Consider the following 26100-nt stretch of genomic DNA (forward strand, 5'->3'; position numbering starts at 1 on the left):
GTAGCCTTGAGTGTTAGTGACTACTAGTAGTAATACATCATACTTGGAGTACTTAAAGTATTAGTATGTTATCTGTCACATATTATAGTAGTCTTGAGTATTAGTGAGGATTTTAGTGTCCTAGTTATTTGGTGTGTAATGTGTCATACTTGGAGTAGTCCTTGAGTTCCTGGGAGGTGTCGTCGACGACGTCACTCTTCTTGGCCTCATAGCCCATGGAGCGACAGAGTTTACAGGCCACCAGGGCCTTGGCCATGCTTTCCTCCCCATGCTGCCAGAAGAACAGAGACATCTTCTGCCTATTCATCAGGACGGCCCACATCAGCAGCTCATTGAACGGGTACGGGAATCTGCGTGTCTCCGGGTCGTCGATGTCAACTATCTCCTCCTTGGCTTTTTTCTTGGACTGGTCTGTCGCCGACTCCAACTAAGAGGGAGAGGGGTGGGTGTCAAGAGGGGGATTTGAATGTAATCTGATGGCTCAGTTCTGTGGGTTTGTATGGCTGATTGTGTGTGTGTGTGTGTGTACGTACACACCTTGGGTTTGTAGTGATTTGATTTATTTCATTCATGCTCGCAGTCAACAAGAATAATGCAGAATGCAGTTACATTCAGACAATAGTTCAAAAACAAGACACTACACTAAATAAAAAAGGTACCATCTTACAAGAAATTACAGTTTAAAGTGACACATTTTGTTATTGAAAAGTCTGGTGGCAGATGTCAATGGTAGAATTTTTCAGCCTATTTTTCCTTGCGTTGATGCTGGACAGTTGGTTCTGGTTGCGGAGGACTCTGCCAGTACTCTCCCCTTCTCTGTGGTAGGAGATCCTGCAGACGGTGGTCAGGTTGGTGCATGTCAGTGACCAATCTTACTGCTGCTTGCTCTCTCCATGGCTGTAGTGGTGGAAGGGTCAGTGGGATGTCTCTGTTTTTGTTATTATCTTGCTTGTCCTTTCCTGTACCCTATCCAGTGCAGCATCTTTGTGCAGCCTACCAGCAACACACTGGCATACTCCAGGCATGGTCGGATTACATTGGTATACATTTCCACAAGGTCATCAGTGGACAGGCTGTTTCTTGCCATCACACAAGTCACAGTGTGTTCTCAAATATGACTCTTCACGTTGTGCGTGTGTACCTTGGGTTTGTATGGCTGTGCAGTCTTGATGAAGTGGTTGTGCCTGGTCTTCTCCTTCTTGTCGGCCTGGATACTGAACGACTCTTGGCTCTTCCTCAGGTGGGACCCAGGCCCTGCAGAGTGGCGACCTGACCTCTGGAGAGAGACAGAGAAAAAGATAGAGAACTGTTTACTTTCACCATTACTCTAAATGAATCAATCAGTGAAAGATCAAAATAACCTGTGTGAACAATGAGTTTAACCCTTGACCCTGAAGCAAACTAACGGTTTGACCTTTTATCTTCAACCCTCAACCCTAACCGTTAACCCTTACCCTGCTGTTGCCATGGAGATTGTTGTAGATGATCCTGAAGCGTTTCCTGGTGTAGTTGCACCTGTAAGTCCCGCCCATCAGGTACTCTATCACCAGGCCAATGTCAATTAAGGTCATCTTGTAGTTTGGGGGGAGATTACCCTGGAAACAATTAGTCATAGTGAGCCATACTAATCAACAACACCATCAATTACTATTGTTCAAATTAATTCAAACGTTGACAATCAATGGTTGACAAGAAGTCAAAGACGTACCTGTTTGACATCCCTTACGAGGTTGAAGAGCGTGGGATTGGTAGGGGATTGTTTCTGGAACAGAAGAGACACAGATAAACACGATGCCCAGCAGGACCATGGATAAACAGACTGTTTAGAAATGATTTGACAGAATACGAATCAAACGTTAGATTTGAGAGGTTGCACTTGTGATGAGAACAGTAATGGTACCAGCATAGAGCCCTGTGGAGCCGTGTGTGTGTTACCGTGTTGTATAGCTCCCCCAGCCGTGTGTGTGTGTGTGTGTGTTACCGTGTTGTATAGCTCCTCCAGCCATGTGTGTGTGTGTGTTACCGTGTTGTATAGCTCCCCCAGCCGTGTGTGTGTGTGTGTTACCGTGTTGTATAGCTCCTCCAGCCGTGTGTGTGTGTGTGTTACCGTGTTGTATAGCTCCTCCAGCCGTGTGTGTGTGTGTGTTACCGTGTTGTATAGCTCCTCCAGCCGTGTGATGGTAAGGAACCTGTGCATGCTAACTCCATTCTCAATCAGGAGCTTCACAAACTCCACACGGTCCATCACTAAGGCATCCAGCATGGCCTGCTCCAACGAACCCACCTGCGCGCACACACACACACACCTCTCAACAAGGATCCAACATTGATTGCACTAACAATGAATAAATACACCAGACCAGTTCAGACTAGTGAAAATAAACAGTCTACTGGCAGCCTTGCTGTAGTCTGTCCCTTGGCTCATATAGGACCACTGATTCTGGAGTGGCTAGCTTAGGAGATATTTGGGGTTTAAATTACATTTGTTCATTTAGGCTGATACTGATGAACAGCACATTCATAATAAATGCAGTCTTGACAGACAGCCAGCCACATAAACAGAGAGAGACAGCCAGCCAGCCAGAGACAGAGCCAAAGAGAGCCAGCCAAAGACAGAGACAAAGAGAGCCAGCCAGCCACATAAACAGAGATAGCCAGCCAGCCAGAGACAGAGACAGAGCCAAAGAGAGCCAGCCAGCCAGCCAGAGACAGAGACAAAGACAAAGAGAGCCAGCCAGCCAGCCAGAGACAGAGACAAAGAGAGCCAGCCAGCCAGCCAGAGCCAAAGAGAGCCAGCCAGAGCCAAAGAGAGTCAGCCAGACAGAGACAGAGCCAAAGAGAGCCAGCCAGCCAGCCAGCCAGCCAGAGCCAAAGAGAGCCAGCCAGAGCCAAAGAGAGTCAGCCAGACAGAGACAGAGCCAAAGAGAGCCAGCCAGCCACACACTGATAGACGTACCAGTAGCTGCTGTCCGTAGACAAACACATGGTTCTTGGCGATGTCCACCCGGTCCCAGGCCAGAGTCAGAACCAGCTGGTCAAACGCAGACTCATTGGTGCCTGGAGGAGCAGCACACAAATCACATGTTATTGGTCCCATGCGTCAAATACAACAGGTGTAGACTTTCCTGGAAAATGCTCACTAGCGAGCCCCTTCCCAACAATGCAGAGATAAAAAGACAAATATTTGCTAAATAAAAAGGAAATAGTAACAAACACATTAACGAGGCTATATACGAGGAGTACCAGTACTGAGTCAATGTGCAGGGTTACCAGGTAGTGTGTAGTATGTACATGTGGATAGGGTTAGAAGTGACAAGGTAATCAGGATATATAATAAACAGAGTAGCAGCAGCGTAAACACACACACATGCACAGCATATATATATATATATATATATATAACACACACATCACATATATAACACACACACAAACTAATTGCTAGGCAAAGCCACATGAATTGTGTGTTTCCTGTTGACTTAGCTGCAGGATTTAGAGAAGAAGGCCAGGGGGAGACAGTACAGAAACAACCATACAGAATAATACAGATGAATTACCATACTAAATCACCACTACTGTTTTACACAGAACCATATCCTAACATGGGATCCAATGTACACTCTAACCATCCATATAAACCCATGCATGAAGTCAGAGTTACACACCAAGTTAGTATTCTAGTGGATGAATGCTAAACAATCCCTCTCAGGGGGCTCCTGGCACATGTTTTCATATGGTTTGGGAGTGCCCATGGGTTTTACATTTCTGAAGTTGTGTTTCATCCGCTCTTTGTGACATAATGGGTAGAAATGTACCATGTTCCCCATCTCTTTTATTGTTAAATGATGACACTACTTTAGACCTATCTGTCAAACAGCGACATATTTGGCCTCACGTTGGCAGGCTCCTCATACTTTAAGCAGACAGCAGTGTCTGCCATCATTCATGGATATTATAAACATGGAAATATATGTAGGACTCACGCATGGGGCGAGTGAAAGTCAACATATGACTCTGTAAAAAGACTGCTATTGTGAACCACTAATCTAACTTGGGTTGGGGAAGTCCTGTGGGTGGGTGTGGGATGGGAACTTTGTCTTGTTCGGTCTTGTCACTTGTTCCTCTGTCTATGTGTACCCGTTTTGTGTACCTTATTAAAAATATAAATAATAGTGCATACTAATACACAGTCAAATACAACTACCATAGAGAGAGAATTTCCTACAGGATTTCCTTTTGGTAAAGTTTAAAGTTCAAGTCGTATTTTCAGGATGTAAATCCTGATGTGGGAGACGGGACATTTCCATATTTACTAACATGTCTCTGTAACCTTCTGGTTCATCTGATATGTTTATGGAAGAAATCTTAATGTAACTGTCCAAAGAAAATCTCACATTTAACAGCTCCATCTGTTAACTCAAACCCAAATCATGTTGTTGACTTATACTCTTCCTATACTCATGTGACCAAAGCATAAATTACAGAAAAAAACACTTGAAAAACCCCACCTCAAAGTTGTATATCAAACAGAGCGTTTCAAAAATGCTTGCCATTTCCTCATAGCGGACACGTCTTATATTTCCTCATAGAGGAGACTTCTCATTATCACAGAGATGGCTCATTAGCTGATGTGGCTAAACCAGCCATTTACACCCACACCATTCTGTTGTTGCTGTAAGCCCATACCATTCAAACACAGACAAGCTGCTTTTTAACATACATACAATTAATTATAGGTCATATTTCATAGAAATCTGGAAACACTGGACAGCTATTTTAAAGGTATTTCCATATGCTTGTGTATGTATCCTTTAGGGTCTAATGAGCTAATTAGACCTTCTATTGAGGATGTGTTACTGGTTGACCAAGACTAATGCTGGTTTGACAGGCTTATATTTTCCTGCTGGCTGGGGATCTATTATGCTCAGTCAGAATGTCCTGAACTCTTGACTGACTGGACTGGTTCCTCTACTACGGGATCTACATAGCTGGTAGACAAGCTGCGTGGGGCGGACTTTGAACACATTCCTGCATTTGTCTGAACTTCTTATTCAATGACAGATGACCACTGATAGATAGACATACACACATAACTACTGAATACACAGGGACAGACTAGTTCATGTGAATACCTATCCTTTCAGAGCTCTCTCTTGCCCTGTGTCTTAGAGCCAGATCGGATAGAATTAAGAAAAGTGAGAAGAGGACAGATTTATGTGTTGTGAGAATGGGGTCTCAGAGTATCTAGCAATAAGCCCCTCTGACACCCACAGGGAAACCCCAAAAGAGAGCAAGTGAGAGAGCGAGAGAAAGAGCACGAGAGAGAGAGCGGCAGGACAAGAGATAGTGAGAGAAACAGAGGACGAGAGAGAGATAGCGAGAGCAGGAGTAGAGGGAGAGAGCTCAGGAGTAGAGGGAGAGAGCAGGACGAGAGAGAGCTCAGGAGTAGAGGGAGAGAGCAGGACGAGAGAGAGCTCAGGAGTAGAGGGAGAGAGCAGGACGAGAGAGAGCTCAGGAGTAGAGGGAGAGAGCTCAGGAGTAGAGGGAGAGAGCAGGACGAGAGAGAGCTCAGGAGTAGAGGGAGAGAGCAGGACGAGAGGGAGAGAGCAGGACGAGAGAGAGCTCAGGAGTAGAGGGAGAGAGCTCAGGAGTAGAGGGAGAGAGCAGGACGAGAGAGAGCTCAGGAGTAGAGGGAGAGAGCTCAGGAGTAGAGGGAGAGAGCAGGACGAGAGAGAGCTCAGGAGTAGAGGGAGAGAACAGAACGAGAGAGACAGGCAGGGAGGGAGGAGAGAGTTGACTTCTCAAAACATATCTATAGTATCAGTTTCAAAATGAAAACATAAGTGAAAACTTTGGCTACACAACCCACTGTCTCGCCCTTCTGTTTTATTATTATGATCTTTTCATTTGCCCTCTCCCTTTCTCTAGGAGGTCAGAGGTCAGAGAGGAGTCATGGGCACAGATCTTCTGTCAGTCAAACAGCAGGACACTGAGATGAAGTTACCCATCACACACACACACTACACACGCACCTTTCAGTAATGCCCTCAGTATGGCCACATCGATATCCTGGTGGTCCTCAGAGCCGATATGAAACACAGTGATCTGTCATTCAGAGGAAGGAGAGAGGGTGAGAAAACCCACATGGTCATTAAAAAATCTAAACTAATGCAATACTTTCTGGTATTAATGAAAAACGATAAGCATTATCAGTATCATCCGTATCTTTATATTAAATCAGACTATGAACTGAAGACACAGTACGCATTGTAGGATTCAGCTTTCTCTTAAAATTAATTCAGTATTTGTTAAGGATCCCCATTAGCTGTTGCCAAGGCAGCAGCTACTCATCCTGGGGTCCAGCAACATTAAGGCAGTTACATACAATTTGAAATATTACATGACATTACATTTCAGAACACTTTACCCAATATATTTAGTCCACTACTCCACTATCACATATTTACAAAACAACATCCATGTGTACATGTGTGTCTTATGTGTATGTGTGTCTGTGCCTGTGTCTCTTCACAGGCCCCGCTGTTCCATAAGGTGTATTTTTATCTGTTAAAAAAAAAATCTGATTCTACTGCTTGCATCAAATACCTGATGTGGAATAGATTTCCATGTACTAACTGTGAGTTAACCATGTGTTTACCAGTTCTTTGCTCTTCATACATTCCATAAGGGTCTGGAAGAGGTGCAAAGCATCGCTGTGGCTGAAGTTGAACGTCTTTTTGATCGTAGCGATGATTTCCGTCTCCACACCGTCAGGTAGACCCCTGAAGGGTTAAACGAAGTTACATCCACGATCATTCCTCTAAGTAACGGTCCTAGCACAGAACCCTGTGGAACCCCATTATATGTGGTGCAATCTGTTAGAAGAATGTGTGTCTCACCCCCCCTCCTCAGTCTGTTTGTGGACGTAGGCCAGTATGTCAGCAGCACGCCCAGTCCCCTCACAGACCACCACCGGAACAGGGGGAGTCTCCTGAAGGTACTCCAACACCGTCAGAATTACGTTGGGACCCCCCTCAAATATCAGCGCTACCACAGGAACACCCTGACCAATTCCTGGGGGGGGGAGGGAGAAAGAAGGACAGAGAAAGAGAGAGAGACAGAGAAAGCCAGAAGATCACTAAATATGCTGTTAAGAACATTGGAAACATCTCAAATATCAACACTGTATGTTCATCTAGATGCTGTATTCTATTGGTCTCTGTGATGACAACAGGAAAGCAGTAAAGGGTTACCAGAGAGACATGTGACAGGTCTTAAAGCTCCATTTTAAGAGGGTGTTTCAGCAGGTCAGCGGACTGCCACACCATAATAACAGTGGGTGTACATACTGTATGGGTGTCTGCCTAGGCTATTTTAATAATAGGGGATCTAAGGTTATTGTGATAATAGCCGGTCTCTGGTAACTGCCTCTGTCACACACTGGCACTTAGAAGCACCACACAGAGACAGAAAAGGCCAGGGGAGATACAGCAACTACAGTAGACACTGACTGATAGACTTCTTTTGCTAATCTTTATCAAGGGTGACAATAATTTTGGACCTGACCATTATTCTTAGACATGGCCTTCCGGTGTTAAAGTACTCTCAACACACAGCCACATGCCTGTGGTGGAAAAAATAATTATAAAATGTTACGTTTGGATCCTGGATGCTAAATTGGTTGATAGTCATTAGTTATTTACGATAATCCACAGGTAATGTTTGTTAACAGTGCTATTTGAATTATCACTGCGCATTGACTGTCACAGCCCAGCCAGGCAATTCCAAAACTTTCTCTCTACCGGAAACAGCATCTTGACATTATTTCCCCATGTTTCTAGCCTAGCATTTGGTTTGCAACAGTGGGGGTTTGTCTAAACCCTGCAGTCTGCCTCTCTGATCTCTGCAACAATGTTGGAATGCAACCTTCAGCGTGCAAAATGAGAATGAACGTGTCCGGACGAGACAGACAGCTTCTCTGAGCCAGGGGAATTCATGCAGGCCCAGTCCTGGCCGTTCTGCCGCCCTAGGCGAGAAAAAATGACCGCCCTCCTCCTACTCCAGAAAAACTAGAATAGTGTAGCCTACAGCGACAGCCCACAATGCAATTTTATGAATGCCCATCCATGTACTACTGTTTGTAAAACAGGTAGTTGCATTGGTTTATTAGCCTAATCCTGATTCCTGACCAAGGTTTAAGACTAATCATTTTGTCTATTTAAGATCTGCATATGAGATACCCAAGACTATCAGGAGTTATGAGTCCATTTTCAGTGAGAATCCATGTGTTTACACAGCCGGAAATGCAGAAGTATTTTCTTCTTTGCTGTCATCAGCTCGTAAAAAAAATGGACAAATAGGCCTACAATTGATTCATGACAATTTAGCCCCCGGAGTGAAACTCCCGGACAGCAGCCGTGAGTAGCCTAATTTAATTCCATATTGTCCATTTTATTTGGACCCATCCTGGTTTTAGGATATTGAATTGCATTTTTATTTAATAGGGCTATTTGGTCAAAGAAACGTGCTTGATGTAAAAAGAAGTGTCTGTCTCATAACATTGTCATAAATATGGTCTCCAGTCCGTAGGCAACAGAAAAACCACAGGTTACTACTCGTTCTACTATAGGCTACATGATTAATGTTGTGACTTGAGTGTTGGTGGAGCGTCGCAGCTCATCTCCAACAGCACCCTGGAGAGGCATGCTGGGAATGGACAAGCTAAATATTTTGCAACCCTGACTATGGCAAAGTGGGCACTCCTTATCATGGGGTGGTATCATCGCTTACCTAAACAGCCGTATGCCATTGGGCGAGATACGTTTTCATTGTTTTGGGCAGAATTATGTGAGGCGTTATGTGTTGTTGGAGGTGCGTCTTGGTCACTTTAGCTCCTAAAATGCCGCCCTCGTCAATCTGCCGCCCTAGGCAACCACCTAATCCTGCCTAATGGGCGGGCCGGCCCTGTTCATGCATCAGCATTATTATTATGGATATATCCAAAGAAATGGCAATAGAAACAAAAGGTGAAACAAACAAACATGTAGATAGTTTGCTGTCATTCCAGCTGCTTGGTGTGATTGTGTTAGCTTTAGTTGCTTAGCTAGAAAAGGAAATATTGCTAGCCTGCATAGTAACCTTTATCAATTAGAACGGACGACCAGTCCACTTGGCAAGCTAATGTGCCAATAAAACAAACAAAATGTGCTTTTGGCAAGCAACCACATAAATAGAACACACAACTGGGGTTTGTCCAGACACTATCATTGGGGGGAAAGATTAATAAAATTCATTTACTAATTTTTTTGTTTTATGAAAACATGTTAATCATTTTTTTTTTTATTTTTTTTTTTTAAATATGTTAGTAATCATTTTATATAAGCAATAAGGCACTCAAACCTGTAGATTATCATGAATAACACACTCAAACCTGTAGATTATCATGAATAACACACTCAAACCTGTAGATTATTATGAATAACACACTCAAACCTGTAGATTATCATGAATAACACACTCAAACCTGTAGATTATTATGAATAACACACTCAAACCTGTAGATTATCATGAATAACACACTCAAACCTGTAGATTATCATGAATAACACACTCAAACCTGTAGATTATCATGAATAACACACTCAAACCTGTAGATTATCATGAATAACACACTCAAACCTGTAGATTATCATGAATAACACACTCAAACCTGTAGATTATCATGAATAACACACTCACACCTGTAGATTATCATGAATAACACACTCACACCTGTAGATTATCATGAATAACACACTCACACCTGTAGATTATCATGAATAACACACTCAAACCTGTAGATTATCATGAATAACACACTCAAGGGTTGTTTCCCGGCACTCCGCTTCCCACTGTGTTTAAGAACAGCCCAAAATTGTGTGTAATTCACTATAATCCACGATTCTCATGCCTTATTGCTAAAGTATCCTCTGCAGTTTGATGTGTTTATCGTGTGTGTGTGTGTCTCTCTTACGTGCGTGTATCCTCTGCAGTTTGATGTGTTTTTCCAGCTCGCGGCGTAGTTCGACCTCAGCTCCGTACTTCCCCACCGTCCCATCATCCACCAGTAGGAAGTGGGAGTGGAGGTTGTTCAACACGTTGAGCTTGGATAGTGGGTTCAGCAACGTCTGGTAGGGGGCTACAACCTGGAACATACGCACACACACACTTTACTCTGACTGGACAGCAGATCTTCTTGACCACTTAAAATAAATACTGGGTAAGTAAGTATTGTGATGTGCTTGTTTGTGTGTGGGGGGTTTTGGTTTCACTATCCAGAAGTCCTCACAAGGATAGTAAAACAAGGAAAATGACATTTCTCCGGTCCCCACAGGGAAACAGGCTATTTTAGGTTTAAGAGTTAGGTTTAGAGGTTAAGGTTAGGGAAAATAGGATTTTAATCAATTGTTTGGTCCCCACAAGGATAGTAAAAAACAAACTTTTGTGTGTGTGAGTGTGTGTTCCTCACGTCTCTCCCGATGAGGTCATTGCGGTTCTCAATGACGCCCCAGGGAGCGACTCCAATTGTACAGATCTTCCTTGACGATCTAGAACAGTGTTCCTTCAACGCATCACCCACATGTTTGGCAACACCTGGAGGTCAGGGGTTAAAATACAACCAATCAACACCAAGCAAAACAGACTAGTGTAGTTGTCAGGACAACCAACTCTGCTGTAGCTGAGTGTTACTATCAGGACCAGTCAGAATAAACACCAGTCTGGTTAATTAACCCACTAAGTAATCAGTTAAACACTGTCATTAAGTAAGGAGTCAAACATTATCATTAGGTCTCCATAATGAGTTAAACACAGTATATAGGTTCCAGTAGTGCTGGGATGGAGAAACACAACTCTGCTAAGACAGAACACCCGACTTGTGTGTCTTTTACCTAATAAGAACAGTAAGTCACTGTGTGTGAGAGAGTTTGCGCGAATCTGTGCGTATGTACGTTTTTCTATGCCCGTGTGTATCACCTGTGTTAACCCCTCCTGTCAGTATCCATGCCCCGGTGGTGACAGCCGCTTTGATCAGGCCCTTCCCCACCACCTGTTTGATTCGGGGGTGCAGGTCAAAGTTCTGGATGCCTCCGTGGACAGAGATGAGGATCTTAGGAAGCTCCATCTGCCACTCATTCAGCATCAGCCTCAGGATGCTCTCTGGCCTGCTGTCATGGGACAGACGCACATACTGGGGACAGGAGAGGAGTGGAGAGGAGGGGAGGAAAGGAGAGATTGGAGGGTTTGAACTTCTCATGTACAAACTTCATGTTGCAGTCCTTTCAAAATACACCCATCTTTAATTTGAAGTTTGAACTGGAGCTTAACATTATTAATGATGTTCCAATGTCAACACTTGGGTCTTTGAGGGTCGATTTCCCGGACCTACACGGACATGCTTGATACATCATCACCATTAAATGTGTCAATCTGGGCCATGGAAAGCGGTCATGAACGTACAGTGAAGGATATTCTCAGTCTCACAACCCTTTCACTTGTTCCAAGGCATAATAAACCTGTAGTTTTAAGAGGGGGATTTGCCCGTATTACAGTCACTGCTGTTTCTAAACTATTACACTAAATGGCGTTGTGATTATATTCACCTACTTCATGTAGAATAACCACAATAATAACCACTTATTTTAGCCCAAAAGGGATGGAGGTGACTCATCAAAAACATTGCATATGTTTTGCAAGGAATACACAGGCCTAAGTTAGTCTGAGGTAAAAGTGTTTTGCTAGGTGGTGTATAGGTGTCTGCATCCCAAATGGCACCCTTTTACCTACATAGTGCACTACTTTTGACCAGAGCCCAATGGGCCATGGATGCCATTTGGGACCCACCCACTGGCTATGGAGGCAGACTAGACAGGCTAGGCTGCTCAGCTCAGGGAAGAGTATCCAGAATGCTAGGCCAGGCCAGGTCAAAGGATGTCTTATAATGTATACCTTGGAGCTGGTTTGCCAGCCAGATTAAACCTACTAAGTAGCCAAATATGTGGCGATGGCCAGAGACACAATGTGACTGAGACACTGGTTTGATTTGTTGTGCTAAGCGTTTAGAGAGTGTATGTCTCTGTGAGGTCCACCATGGAGATGTGAGAGTGTGTGTACGTGTACGTGTGTGTGTGTGTGTGTAAGCTTCTCTCCACCCTACCTTGGCTCTGTAAGAGTGCGACCCTCCCTGGAAGTTAACGATGCCGTAAGCGTCTGTAGGGCTCTCCTGTGTGTGTTTGTCCACAGCCCACTCCTCCAACTCCGGCTGCACCCCACCCTCTGCCCCCCCACCCAAGTTCACGTCTGAGTACTTCATGGCCAGGCTGGCTGTAAACCCAGCATGCTGCCGTACCAGCCGACCACAGCAGCATCTAGAGGAAGGGGGGGGGGGGACACCGAGATAAATATTATTTTACACACAGACACATCAGAGCCTCATATGAATCATCAGCTTTACCCCTCTACATTTCTATACAGTGACACACACAGGGCAGTCTGGGTCCTGCTTTCCCATACACCCTCTCTTTCCTGACACACAAAGCCTGGAAGGTAATGGTTTCTTTTCAGGACCGGGGTGTAGTACTGTACTATATACAGTACTTTATAAAGTGGAGTACTATATACACAATACTTTACAGTGGAGTATTATATACAGTGGAGTACTATATACACCGTAATATACAGTGGGGTACTATATACAGTACAGTGGAGGCTCCTTAGAGGAGGAAGGGGAGGACCATCCTCAGTGAATAAAAAAAATAATAGTAATGTTATCCTTTTTAGATAAAACTATACTAAATATATTCACGTGTCACAAAATAATTGATTAAAACACACTGTTTTGCGATGAAGGTCTACAGTAGCCTCAGCAGCACTCTGTAGTGTAGCACCATGGTGTAGCCGGAGGACAGCTAGTTTCCGTCCTCCTCTGAGTACATTGACTTCAATACAAAACCTAGGATTCTCAAGGTTCTCACTCCCTTCCATAGACTTACACAGTAATTATGACAACTTCCAGAGGACTATGTTGACTGACATTGGCTAATATGGTGACAACGACATAGGCTATGTGTAGAGGTTAGCGGTTATGATATAAAGGTTTGGCATGGAAAGGTTTTTTCGCCTGGTCACAGACAGCTGATGTGTTGTGCACTGAAGCCCACAAATGAAGGGAAAAGGTGAGCGGAAGAAAGCGCATAGATTTGAGAAGGAATTAACGAGCAAAGTGATCATGCTATTTGTATGTGGCTGCTATGAAAGTGAACTGTATTTGCGTGTGATCAGGGGTGTATTCATTCCGCCGAAAAACTTTCTTAAACTGGAGCAAACGTAACGGGGATACACATACATTCATTTGTCCAATAGAAACTCTTGTTTGCAACTATTGGACTAATGATTACAGTTACACACTAGATCAGCTAGATGCAGGCAAGATTGTGCAAGGCGGTATTGAATGAGACACTGTGTGTCACCTTGATTACTCTAATTTTTCTCTCGACCTGTTGTACATTGTAAACTTTCATTCATACGATAGGTTGTAACAACCTCATGATGGGTATAGGGACAATTTGAGTATCATGTAGTAACCTAAACTATGTTACATTGAGTTGGGTGAATGGCATATGAATGACAGTCATCAAATATGCTGTAACAGAAATAACGGCATGCTCATAAAAATATTGTAAAAATCGTCCTTCCTCATCTTAAAACGACACCGACCGCCACTGATACAGTACCATATACAGTGAAGAACCATAGGCGTGGAGTGCAATAGACTAGGCTACACTTCCACACAGAACTTTAATACCAGTTATTGTTTATGTCAGTACAGTATTTTAGAAGAGGTTGGTTGAATTGAGGAGGTCCCAGGGTCTTGAGTCAAGGACTGGGCTCATGTCTGTCTGAGAGACCAGAATAGGGCCAAAGACTCACCTCACCAACTGCTGGCAGATCTGACATCCTGGAAGGCATCTGAAACAACATCAACAAAAATCTTCACATTAGACTATGAAGTAAAATATAAGTATTATACATACACTACTGTTCAAAAGTTTTAGAACACCTACTCATTCAAAAGGTTTTTCTTTATTTTTACAATTTTCTACTATATTGTAGAATAATAGTGATGACATCAAAACTATGAAATAACACATATGGAATCATGTAGAAACCAAAAAAGTGTTGAACAAATAAACATTTATTTTAGATTTGAGATTCTTCAAAGTAGCCACCCTTTGCCTTGATGACAGCTTTGCACACTCTTGGCGTTCTCTTAACCAGCTTCACCTGTAATGCTTTTCCAACTTCACCTGTAATGCTTTTGCAACCCAGCTTTGTCCGTGGGACTGATAGTGAAGCGTGATTCATCACTCCAGAGAACGCGTTTCCACTGCTCCAGAGTCCAATGGTGGCGAACTTCACACCACTCCTGCCGATGCTTGGCATTGCGCATGGTGATCTTAGGCTTGTGTGCTGCTGCTCGACCATGGAAATCCGACTTACAGTCCTTGTGCTGACGTTGCTTCCAGAGGCAGTTTGGAACTCAGTAGGGAGTGTTGCAACAGAGGACAGATGATTTTTACATGCTACACACTCGGTGGTCCCGTTCTGTGAGCTTGTGTGGCCTACCACTTCGCAGCTAAGCTGTTTTTGCTCCTAGATGTTTCCACTCAGAGCTCTGGAGTTCTTCTGTAGAAATGGGAGAACCTTCCAGAAGGACAGAGAGCTCCTCGATGAAGTCCTGAGCGCTCTGGAGCAGGTTCTCAGACTGGGGCAAAGATTCACCTTCCAACAGGACAACGGCCCTAAGCATACAGCCAAGACAACGCGGGAGTGGCTTCGGGAAAAGTCTTTGAATGTCCTCGAGTGGCCCAGCCAGAGCACGGACTTGAACCCAATCTAACATCTCTGTTGAGAACTAAAAATAGCTGTTTATTTTCTGTGAAAACCTTTTTTTATACATTAGGGTTTATTTGAAATATTTTCATAGTTTTGATAGTTCCTCACTAAGGATGGTTAATTTTAGTGTGCACCCGTTTTAAGAGCGTCCCGCAACCTGCGCCAGAAATAAGAAAATGTAGTTCCGGTAAAATAGGTATTTCGTTTTGAATGGTTTTGGCAACAGATGAGCGGTTTTCTACATTGTAAAAGGTGCAACCACAGACACAAAGCCATGATCCATTTGGTTCTATGGCAGAGGCGGTGGCATAGCTAAGTTCAGAGCCATATATTAAGACATAAATGACTCTGGTTAAGCCTAATCAAACTTGCCTGTGCGAATGGTTTTCAAACGATACAAATGTAACAGCCTGAGCACACGACTTGAAACAAGGATACAGATGTAACCATGTGCCATTTAGTGTGTTATCGGACTGCCACTGCTCCCATGTGCCATTTAGTGTGTTATCGGACTGCCACTGCTCCCATGTGCCATTTAGTGTGTTATCGGACTGCCACTGCTCCCATGTGCCATTTAGTGTGTTATCGGACTGCCACTGCTCCCATGTGCCATTTAGTGTGTTATCGGACTGCCACTGCTCCCATGTGCCATTTAGTGTGTTATCGGACTGCCACTGCTCCCATGTGCCATTTAGTGTGTTATCTGACTGCCACTGCTCCCATGTGCCATTTAGTGTGTTATCGGACTGCCACTGCTCCCATGTGCCATTTAGTGCGTTATCTGACTGCCACTGCTCCCATGTGCCATTTAGTGTGTTATCTGACTGCCACTGCTCCCATGTGCCATTTAGTGTGTTATCTGACTGCCACTGCTCCCATGTGCCATTTAGTGTGTTATCTGACTGCCACTGCTCCCATGTGCCATTTAGTGTGTTATCTGACTGCCACTGCTCCCATGTGCCATTTAGTGTGTTATCTGACTGCCACTGCCCCCATGTGCATTCCACTGGTCACTTTTAACTAAGTGTTAAAAAAAATTCAAATCATGATTAGAAAAAGCTTCCCGGCACACCTGAGTTCCTCAAGACACACCAGGTTGGGAACCACTACTTTTAGAGTGTGGGGATGGAATCCGTGTCACTGAGGGCAAACTGGCAACGATTGATGTCATATCGGGAAAAATAGCCAGTCTGAAATCCTTTGTTAGTACTTCACAATAAAATAACTGTTTTGAAGAGAGACGACTTATTTGAGTGTCTAGCTGTCCAGTAGACGTGAACTGAATGACTGTAACCTACCACACACTAGCACCCTTTTCACACTTTCTCGAACCCAAACCGTACTCTGCTTACTTGGATTTTTCTTTTCAGATTGTCTTTCCCAACACAGTTGCAGCATTGTAACCAGGCCAGCATGTTTCAGTAGAGTGACAAGTGTACAAACGGGACCTCTGTAGAATTCCAGCACTGCAATGTCACATTCCAGCAAGTTCAAGTAGGAAATACTACAGTACTAAGCGGCAGGAGACCTTCAAGTTCATACAAGCCTTAAACACAACACACATAGCCTAGCCTACACGTCAGACCATCATATTATATTGTCAGATTATAAACATAGAAAACAACACCTGCTCCTCATTTTAACAAAGGCTTTTGGTTGCGCCCGGTCCCCAGAGGCAGCAGCCCTGCAGCAACAGTTCAGCAGCATGCACTACCTCTCTCTCTTTGTGCTGTTTGCTGAGGAGACGTAGCTACAGGGCTTGAAATTAAAAAGGTGTCCCTCTCGTCCCGGGACGTTAAACATTAGATGTCTGGGACGGTTCAAAACAGACCTTGGGACTGTTCTGGGACAACAGATCCAAAATTCATATAACCACTGTATATAACAATAAATACAAAGCAATTAGGCTGATGCAACAGATCAGAATAAATGCAACAATGCACACACGGCAGTAGGCTCTGCACGAATGTTCCAGAATGCAAGTAGCTGGAAGACACTAAAAAGCACACCACACATTTAGAAAGAGGGGAGATCTAAAGATGCAACAACTAGCATGGGTTGCTAATATGACTAGGATTGTGTCTTTGGCTGCTGGAACAATGAAAGAAAGCTGTTTTCAATGGCATAAGGAAGTATTTATCAAATAATTCCCTCAATTTCTATGGTCTGATTTTGGCTAGGCTACTTTCAAACTGCTGACTGCCTCCGCTCAGAGGTGCAAGGTGGATGATACGCGTTGGGCAACAGGCACTGGCCTTTCTCTCCGCTCTTGTGTTTGATTTGAACGAACCGTGCCTCCAGTAGGCTTTGGTTTCCGCTCTGCTAGCTTTGGTTAATAATGCCATGGGTGGGATGGGAGACACGGAGAGAAAGCATAAAGCATCTTAATAGGCCATTGGGCCACCACGAGCTGCCAGAACAGCTTCAATGCGCATAGGCATGGATTCTACAAGTGTCTGGAACTCTATTGGAGGGATGCCAAACCATTCTTCCACAAGAAATTCCATCATTTGGTGCTTTGTTGATGGTGGTGGAAGACTCTGTCTCCTGTGCCACTCCAGAATCAAGATTAGTCTCGAGCCCTGGGAAGCTATATTCATGAGCGCTCCAATGTATAAATGTTTTGAAAGTTTAAAACAAGTAAAAGTTCATGAACATTTTATAAAATGTAGTCCTATGTTGTTGTGTATTTAGCAAACTATTGGTGATGAGATAATAGTATAAAAACAGTTTTATACCAAGTGATGCAATGCTAGGTTGGCTATTTTAGCTAGGCTAACGTTAGCAAGCTAGCACAGTATCTTGATCGTCCCTTTTATCTTTCCAACTGCAGTTTCAGATGAGCAGCACTCAGTGAGTCAGTGGTCACCCTAGTGAAAAAGTAGCTTAATGGAGGTGCCAATACGAAAGAGGAGAAAAGTGCAGGACGTAAGATTGAAGGAGTGCAGTAGACTAAGTAAATGAATGGCTACATAGCTATCTACACTGTACAATTCACAATATACTGGTAGTATGCAGTTAGCTAGCTAGCTATACTTATTGCCAGACAGTAAATCAATCATTTAGCTAATAAAAGCAGAATTTAATTCGTCTTAATATGGTAACCCCATCATTAAGGCCAGACATTTTTGTCATTTGATTATGGCAGGGTTCAAAGACAGGCAACAGAGAGAGGGAGCATCCCCCCATGCTGAGGCAGGGAGAGGACGAACAGGTCATCAGGTGAGAATGAGTTATAAGGCACTATCAGTTCAACTCCTCATCTTTGCTGACTATAGCCCAAGTGCTATAACAAAATGACTGCTGCCTGCATTCTGATTTCATTTGGTTGTCATGCCAGGGATCAGAGACAGTCAGTAGAGAGGGAGAGCGCCACCCATGTTGAGGCACATGGTGAGGATGAACAGGACATCACGGAAACATTTTGAATTTGAGTTATAAGGCAGTCTGGTAAAACACGTTGCACAGCTATTTACATCACTATCGGTTCAGCTCATCTTTCCTGACTGTAGCCCAAATGTTGTTGTCGGCATTGTGATTTCATTTGGTTGTCATGGAGGTTGAAGATGTGGCTGTGATCAACAATGACACAAAGCACCATGTTGCCGTCTGTCCGATCCACCAGGAGAAGCCGGATACCATAGATAGGAAAACAATATACCCACATCTTGTTTCCGTCAGTGACGGGCATAAACAGGTATTTGGGACATTGAAGTGGATTGAGAGTGAAGATATGTACCCTCTCTGTACCGCTATATGTACCCTCTCTGTACCGCTATATGTACCCTCTCTGTACCGCTATATGTACCCTCTCTGTACCGCTATATGTACCCTCTCTGTACCGCTATATGTACCCTCTCTGTACCGCTATATGTACCCTCTCTGTACCACTATATGTACCCTCTCTGTACCACTATATGTACCCTCTCTGTACCACTATATGTACCCTCTCTGTACCACTATATGTACCCTCTCTGTACCACTATATGTACCCTCTCTGTACCACTATATGTACCCTCTCTGTACCACTATATGTACCCTCTCTGTACCACTATATGTACCCTCTCTGTACCACTATATGTACCCTCTCTGTACCACTATATGTATACAAGGTTGCAACCGGTTATTCAAAGGGTATGTGTTTTACTTGATGGTGAACGACAATGTTAAGTATTTTTGAAGACTATTGCTTGAGAATGACACCATACTGATTGGTTTATTTTGAATACTGTTTTGCACCCCTCCCCCCGATGCTGTTACTCTTATTATCTATGCATAGCCATTTTAATAACCCTACCTGCATGTACATAATTACCTCGACACCGGTGCCCCCGCACATTGACTCTGTACCAGTACCCCCCTGTATATAGCCTCCACATTGACTCTGAACCGGTAGCCCCTGTATATAGCCCCACTATTGTTATTTACTGCTGCTCTTTAATTATTTGTTGTGTTGGTTAAGTAAGCATTTCACTGTAAGGTCGACTACACCTGTTGTATTCAGCATTTCACTGTAAGGTCTACTACACCTGTTGTATTCAGCATTTCACTGTAAGGTCTACTACACCTGTTGTATTCAGCATTTCACTGTAAGGTCTACTACACCTGTTGTATTCAGCATTTCACTGTAAGGTCTACTACACCTGTTGTATTCAGCATTTCACTGTAAGGTCTACTACACCTGTTGTATTCAGCATTTCACTGTAAGGTCTACTACACCTGTTGTATTCAGCATTTCACTGTAAGGTCTACTACACCTGTTGTATTCAGCATTTCACTGTAAGGTCTACTACACCTGTTGTATTCAGCATTTCACTGTAAGGTCTACTACACCTGTTGTATTCAGCATTTCACTGTAAGGTCTACTACACCTGTTGTATTCAGCATTTCACTGTAAGGTCTACTACACCTGTTGTATTCAGCATTTCACTGTAAGGTCTACTACACCTGTTGTATTCAGCATTTCACTGTAAGGTCTACTACACCTGTTGTATTCAGCATTTCACTGTAAGGTCTACTACACCTGTTGTATTCAGCATTTCACTGTAAGGTCGACTACACCTGTTGTATTCAGCATTTCACTGTAAGGTCGACTACACCTGTTGTATTCAGCATTTCACTGTAAGGTCGACTACACCTGTTGTATTCAGCATTTCACTGTAAGGTCTACTACACCTGTTGTATTCAGCATTTCACTGTAAGGTCTACTACACCTGTTGTATTCAGCATTTCACTGTAAGGTCTACTACACCTGTTGTATTCAGCATTTCACTGTAAGGTCTACTACACCTGTTGTATTCAGCATTTCACTGTAAGGTCTACTACACCTGTTGTATTCAGCATTTCACTGTAAGGTCTACTACACCTGTTGTATTCAGCATTTCACTGTAAGGTCTACTACACCTGTTGTATTCAGCATTTCACTGTAAGGTTTACTACACCTGTTGTATTCAGCATTTCACTGTAAGGTCTACTACACCTGTTGTATTCAGCATTTCACTGTAAGGTCTACTACACCTGTTGTATTCAGCATTTCACTGTAAGGTCTACTACACCTGTTGTATTCAGCATTTCACTGTAAGGTTTACTACACCTGTTGTATTCAGCATTTCACTGTAAGGTCTACTACACCTGTTGTATTCAGCATTTCACTGTAAGGTCTACTACACCTGTTGTATTCAGCATTTCACTGTAAGGTCTACTACACCCGTTGTATTCAGCATTTCACTGTAAGGTCTACTACACCCGTTGTATTCAGCATTTCACTGTAAGGTCTACTACACCCGTTGTATTCAGCATTTCACTGTAAGGTCTACTACACCCGTTGTATTCAGCATTTCACTGTAAGGTCTACTACACCCGTTGTATTCAGCATTTCACTGTAAGGTCTACTACACCCGTTGTATTCAGCATTTCACTGTAAGGTCTACTACACCCGTTGTATTCAGCATTTCACTGTAAGGTCTACTACACCCGTTGTATTCAGCATTTCACTGTAAGGTCTACTACACCCGTTGTATTCAGCATTTCACTGTAAGGTCTACTACACCCGTTGTATTCAGCATTTCACTGTAAGGTCTACTACACCCGTTGTATTCAGCATTTCACTGTAAGGTCTACTACACCCGTTGTATTCAGCATTTCACTGTAAGGTCTACTACACCCGTTGTATTCAGCATTTCACTGTAAGGTCTACTACACCCGTTGTATTCAGCATTTCACTGTAAGGTCTACTACACCCGTTGTATTCAGCATTTCACTGTAAGGTCTACTACACCCGTTGTATTCAGCATTTCACTGTAAGGTCTACTACACCCGTTGTATTCAGCATTTCACTGTAAGGTCTACTACACCCGTTGTATTCAGCATTTCACTGTAAGGTCTACTACACCCGTTGTATTCAGCATTTCACTGTAAGGTCGACTACACCTGTTGTATTCAGCATTTCACTGTAAGGTCTACTACACCTGTTGTATTCAGCATTTCACTGTAAGGTCTACTACACCTGTTGTATTCAGCATTTCACTGTAAAGTCTACACCTGTTGTATTCAGCATTTCACTGTAAGGTCTACTACACCTGTTGTATTCAGCATTTCACTGTAAGGTCTACTACACCTGTTGTATTCAGCATTTCACTGTAAGGTCTACTACACCTGTTGTATTCAGCATTTCACTGTAAGGTCTACTACACCTGTTGTATTCAGCATTTCACTGTAAGGTCTACTACACCTGTTGTATTCAGCATTTCACTGTAAGGTCTACTACACCTGTTGTATTCAGCATTTCACTGTAAGGTCGACTACACCTGTTGTATTCAGCATTTCACTGTAAGGTCTACTACACCTGTTGTATTCAGCATTTCACTGTAAGGTCTACTACACCTGTTGTATTCAGCATTTCACTGTAAGGTCTACTACACCTGTTGTATTCAGCATTTAACTGTAAGGTCTACTACACCTGTTGTATTCAGCATTTCACTGTAAGGTCTACTACACCTGTTGTATTCAGCATTTCACTGTAAGGTCTACTACACCTGTTGTATTCAGCATTTCACTGTAAGGTTGACTACACCTGTTGTATTCAGCATTTCACTGTAAGGTCTACTACACCTGTTGTATTCAGCATTTCACTGTAAGGTCTACTACACCTGTTGTATTCAGCATTTCACTGTAAAGTCTACACCTGTTGTATTCGGCGCATGTGACAAATACAATTTGATTTGATTTATTTTGAAGTCTATTGCTTGAGAATGACTCCATACTGATTGGTTTATTTGAAGTCTAATGTTTGATCCATATTGAAGAGTTACATTTCCAACTGTCACTGAATTATTTGATGAATTAATACTGCAATTAAATAGTGTAAAAAGTTTCTGGACTCGACTGCTTTAAAGTAAGTTGGGTATAAGAAATTAGTTATTCAAGACCATGTACTAGCCAAGCGTGGCGAAGGGTACACAAATAGAATAATGGGCTTTGACATTCAAATGTAGTTAAATAATGGGTGTGGAGGTGACTTTTTGTTAACTGTTAAGAGTAGGAACACGGTTAAAGTAATATAGAAAAATATTGATTTTTGCAGTTGTGATTGGGGTATATTGACCAAATTATCATGATTTTTTTTTTGATGCATTTTCCCTTAGAAAGTCAACAGAAACAACCATTTCACAGCAAATAAAATAAAATCTCCCAAGCCCCCGGACCCCCTGTAGAGGGTTGTTGACACTGGAACCAATTGACCCTGACCCTTCCAATATCCAACACAAAGTTACGCCCTTGGCTGGCTGGCTGACTGACTGTTGGAGGATAACCTAGTAGTTGAGCTACACCCTGCCCTAACACCAAATCTTACTTACTACAGTAGTGGTTAAGTTTCACCTTCTGGCCTTTACTGACCCACTCAGTGTAATTACAGATTGCAGTGTACTAACCCCACCATGCAGGTAATAAAGACTCAAGGATGGAGGGACGGGAGAGAGAGATACATGTGAGAGACAGACGGAGAAAGAGAGAAACAGACAGACAGACATACTCTGTCATATCTGCAGTATTTCTCCTGTCTTATCCGGTGTCCTGTGTGAATGTAAGTATGCACCCTCTAACCCTCTCCTCTTGGAGGACCAGAGTCCTAGGACCATGCCTCAGGACTACATGGCCTGATGACTCCTTGCTGTCCCCAGTCCACCTGCTGCTGCTCCAGTTTCAACTGTTTTACTTGTGTCTATGGAACCCTGACCTGTTCACCGGACGTGATACCTTGTCCCGGACCTGCTGTATTCCACTCTCTCTCTATGATTGGCTATGAAAAGCCAACTGACATTTACTCCTGAGGTGCTGACCTGTTGCACCTGCTACAACCACTGATTATTATTATTTGACCCTGCTGGTCATCTATGAACGTTTGAACATCTTGGCCATGTTCTGTTATAATCTCCACCCAGCACAGCCAGAAGAGGACTGGCCACCCCTCAGAGCCTGGTTCCTCTCTAGGTTTCTTCCTAGGTTCTGGCCTTAATGGCCATGTTCTGTTATAATCTCCACCCAGCACAGCCAGAAGAGGACTGCCCCCTCCTCAGAGCCTGGTTCCTCTAGGTTTCTTCCTAGGTTCCTGCCTTTCTAGGGAGTTTTTCCTAGCCACCGTGCTTCTCCATCTGCATTGCTTGCTGTTTGGGGTTTTAGGCTGGGTTTCTGTACAGCACTTTGTGACATCGGCTGATGTAAAAAGGGCTTTAGAAATACATTTGATTGATTGATACCTGTGGGGGTCTTTCGACACTGGAAGTATGTGGACACATTCCCTCTTGGTGAAAGTGCTTTCTATCCAGGATTTCTGGGACTGTGGAGAAAGGAGACAGAAATATAATGAATCACAACAGTACAAACTGGCTCCCTGTATCAGAGATCACTATAGTAGGGAAACCATGGGCCAATGTACAGTTCAAACGGGGCTGTAGCTGGTCTACTTGGTTGCTTAATTGACTTACCCTGAACATTCAACATACATACTGCCATGTCCAAAAGTTTTGAGAATGACACAAATATTAATTTCCACAAAGTTTGCTGCTTCAGTGTCTTTAGATATTTTTGTCAGATGTTGCTATGGAATACTGAAGTATAATTACAAGCATTTCATAAGTGTCAAAGGCTTTTATTGACAATTACATGAAGTTGATGCAAAAAGTCAATATTTGCAGTGTTGACCCTTCTTTTTCAAGACCTCTGTAATCCTCCCTGGCATGCTGTCAATTAACTTCTGGGCCACATCCTGACTGATGGCAGTCCATTCTTGCATAATCAATGCTTGGAGTTTGTCAGAATTTGTGTTTTTTTTGTTTGTCCACCTGCCTCTTGAGGATTGACCACAAGTTCTCAATGGGATTAAGGTCTGGGGAGTTTCCTGGCCATGGACCCAAAATATCAATGTTTTGTTATCACTTTTGCCTTATGGCAAGGTGCTCCATCATGCTGGAAAAGGCATTGTTCGTCACCAAACTGTCCCTGGATGGTTGGGAGAAGCCATTTTTGTGCAAAGCAATGATGACGGCACGTGTTTCCTTCCATGATTGACAGAGGAAGAACAATGATTCCAAGCACCACCCTCCTTTTGAAGCTTCCAGTCTGTTATTCGAACTCAATCAGCATGACAGAGTGATCTCCAGCCTTGTCCTCGTCAACACTATCACCTGTGTTAACGAGAGAATCACTGACATGATGTCAGCTGGTCCTTTTGTGGCAGGGCTGAAATGCAGTGGAAATGTGTTTTTGGGATTCAGTTAATTTGCATGGCAAATAGGGACGTTGCAATTAATTGCAGTTCATCTGATCACTCTTCATAACATTCTGGAGTATATGCAAATTGCCATCATACAAACTGAGGCAGCAGACTTTGTGAAAATTAATATTTGTGTCATTCTAAACTTTTGGCCACGACTGTACACACATACAATTTGAACTCATGTCAACACAAAATAATAGAAGATAATATTTTCCCAGTTAAAGGCAGTCCAATCAATGTTTGCTGTGGTAACTAACCAGTAACCATAGAGCCGAGTTCCCCTCAGGGGCCCCCCAAACTAGCCAGCCAGGAGCTCCAAGTGACCCCCTAATCCAGCAGGCTCAGTACTCTGATTGATAAACTAATAAATGCAATCAGACTAAATACTGCTGTGTATTAGACCAGAGCTGCTAGTGCCGCCAAGGGGACAGCAGTGTGTGTGTGTGTGTGTGTGTGTGTGTGTGTGTGTGTGTGTGTGTGTGTGAGAACAGCAGCGGTCCGTTCACAACCACAAACTCTCTCACTCTCCTGAGACAGGCGGCCGAGCGTCCAGCGAGAGCGAGGGCTTTATGTCAGAAGAATTTTCAATTAATTTTCAGGGTTCCGTCGTTCCAATAGCTTTTTGTTCCTGGTTCTAAACAACACAGCGCCTCACAGACGATTAGCACCAATAATCCTTCCCTTCACAAAGGAACAGGCTGAAATTCTTCACCTCCTCCTAACTCAGAGAAGTACTGGGTACAGTGGTTCACTGGCAGAGAGCTGAGATTACACAACACTGGGAATGACCAGGTTTGAAGAGGCCTACTAGCCCTGTTGTCTTCCCACAGTGAAAGAACATACCAGCTAGAAACAGTTTTAGGACAACAGGCGTTTCAGAAACAGAGCTAGAAGAACTGAAGTTCTCGAACAAAGGTCAAATGGAAGTTGTAACACAGCAGTGGCAAAACAAAAGCTCTAGAACAGAAGTAGAACAGAATTCTAAAACAGGAGGTAGAAGACCAGAAGTTCTAAAACAAAGGTAGAACAGAACTTCTAGAACAACAGAAGTTCTAAAACACAGGTAGGACAGAAGTTCTGGAACAACAGAAGTTCTAAAACACAGGTAGAACAGAAGTTCTGGAACAACAGAAGTTCTAAAACACAGGTAGAACAGAAGTTCTGGAACAACAGAAGTTCTAAAACACAGGTAGGACAGAGGTTCTGGAACAACAGAAGTTCTAAAACACAGATAAACAGGTTGTCTACCTGGAAGTTGTCTTCTTCTTCATCGCGGTAGTGTTTAAGGGCTGAGTACAGGAACATACCAAATAACCTTCACACATCTCCTGACCAACCAATCACACCAGCACTGCAGACCAGCAGCGCAGCCTCAGCAGATCACCACAGATACC

At 43.3% G+C, this 26100-nt stretch overlaps 1 protein-coding gene across 8 annotated transcripts in view; it reads right to left on the reverse strand.

Moving 5' to 3' along the window:
- The window catches only part of trpm7 (transient receptor potential cation channel, subfamily M, member 7), a 78148-nt gene that overhangs the window by 34765 nt on the left and 17283 nt on the right, over window positions 1-26100 (reverse strand). For 4 of the 8 annotated variants that reach the window (XM_055921848.1, XM_055921847.1, XM_055921852.1 and 1 more), the window contains exons 2-16: window positions 23688-23767; window positions 13966-14004; window positions 12194-12404; window positions 11014-11227; window positions 10508-10632; window positions 10013-10184; window positions 6900-7074; window positions 6659-6782; window positions 6033-6105; window positions 2957-3057; window positions 1982-2284; window positions 1709-1762; window positions 1455-1595; window positions 1142-1276; window positions 150-427 (exon numbers count right to left, since the gene is read on the reverse strand). In XM_055921848.1, coding sequence (XP_055777823.1) covers window positions 150-427; window positions 1142-1276; window positions 1455-1595; window positions 1709-1762; window positions 1982-2284; window positions 2957-3057; window positions 6033-6105; window positions 6659-6782; window positions 6900-7074; window positions 10013-10184; window positions 10508-10632; window positions 11014-11227; window positions 12194-12404; window positions 13966-14004; window positions 23688-23767 — 2225 coding nt within the window. Of the gene's footprint in view, window positions 1-149; window positions 428-1141; window positions 1277-1454; window positions 1596-1708; window positions 1763-1935; window positions 2285-2956; window positions 3058-6032; window positions 6106-6658; window positions 6783-6899; window positions 7075-10012; window positions 10185-10507; window positions 10633-11013; window positions 11228-12193; window positions 12405-13965; window positions 14005-23687; window positions 23768-26100 lie in introns of those variants that run through there. The other 4 variants (XM_055921851.1, XM_055921850.1, XM_055921849.1 and 1 more) reach the window with 3 other exon arrangements.

This window comes from Salvelinus fontinalis, chromosome 4, assembly GCF_029448725.1.
Source record: "Salvelinus fontinalis isolate EN_2023a chromosome 4, ASM2944872v1, whole genome shotgun sequence".
Lineage (NCBI taxonomy): Eukaryota > Metazoa > Chordata > Actinopteri > Salmoniformes > Salmonidae > Salvelinus > Salvelinus fontinalis.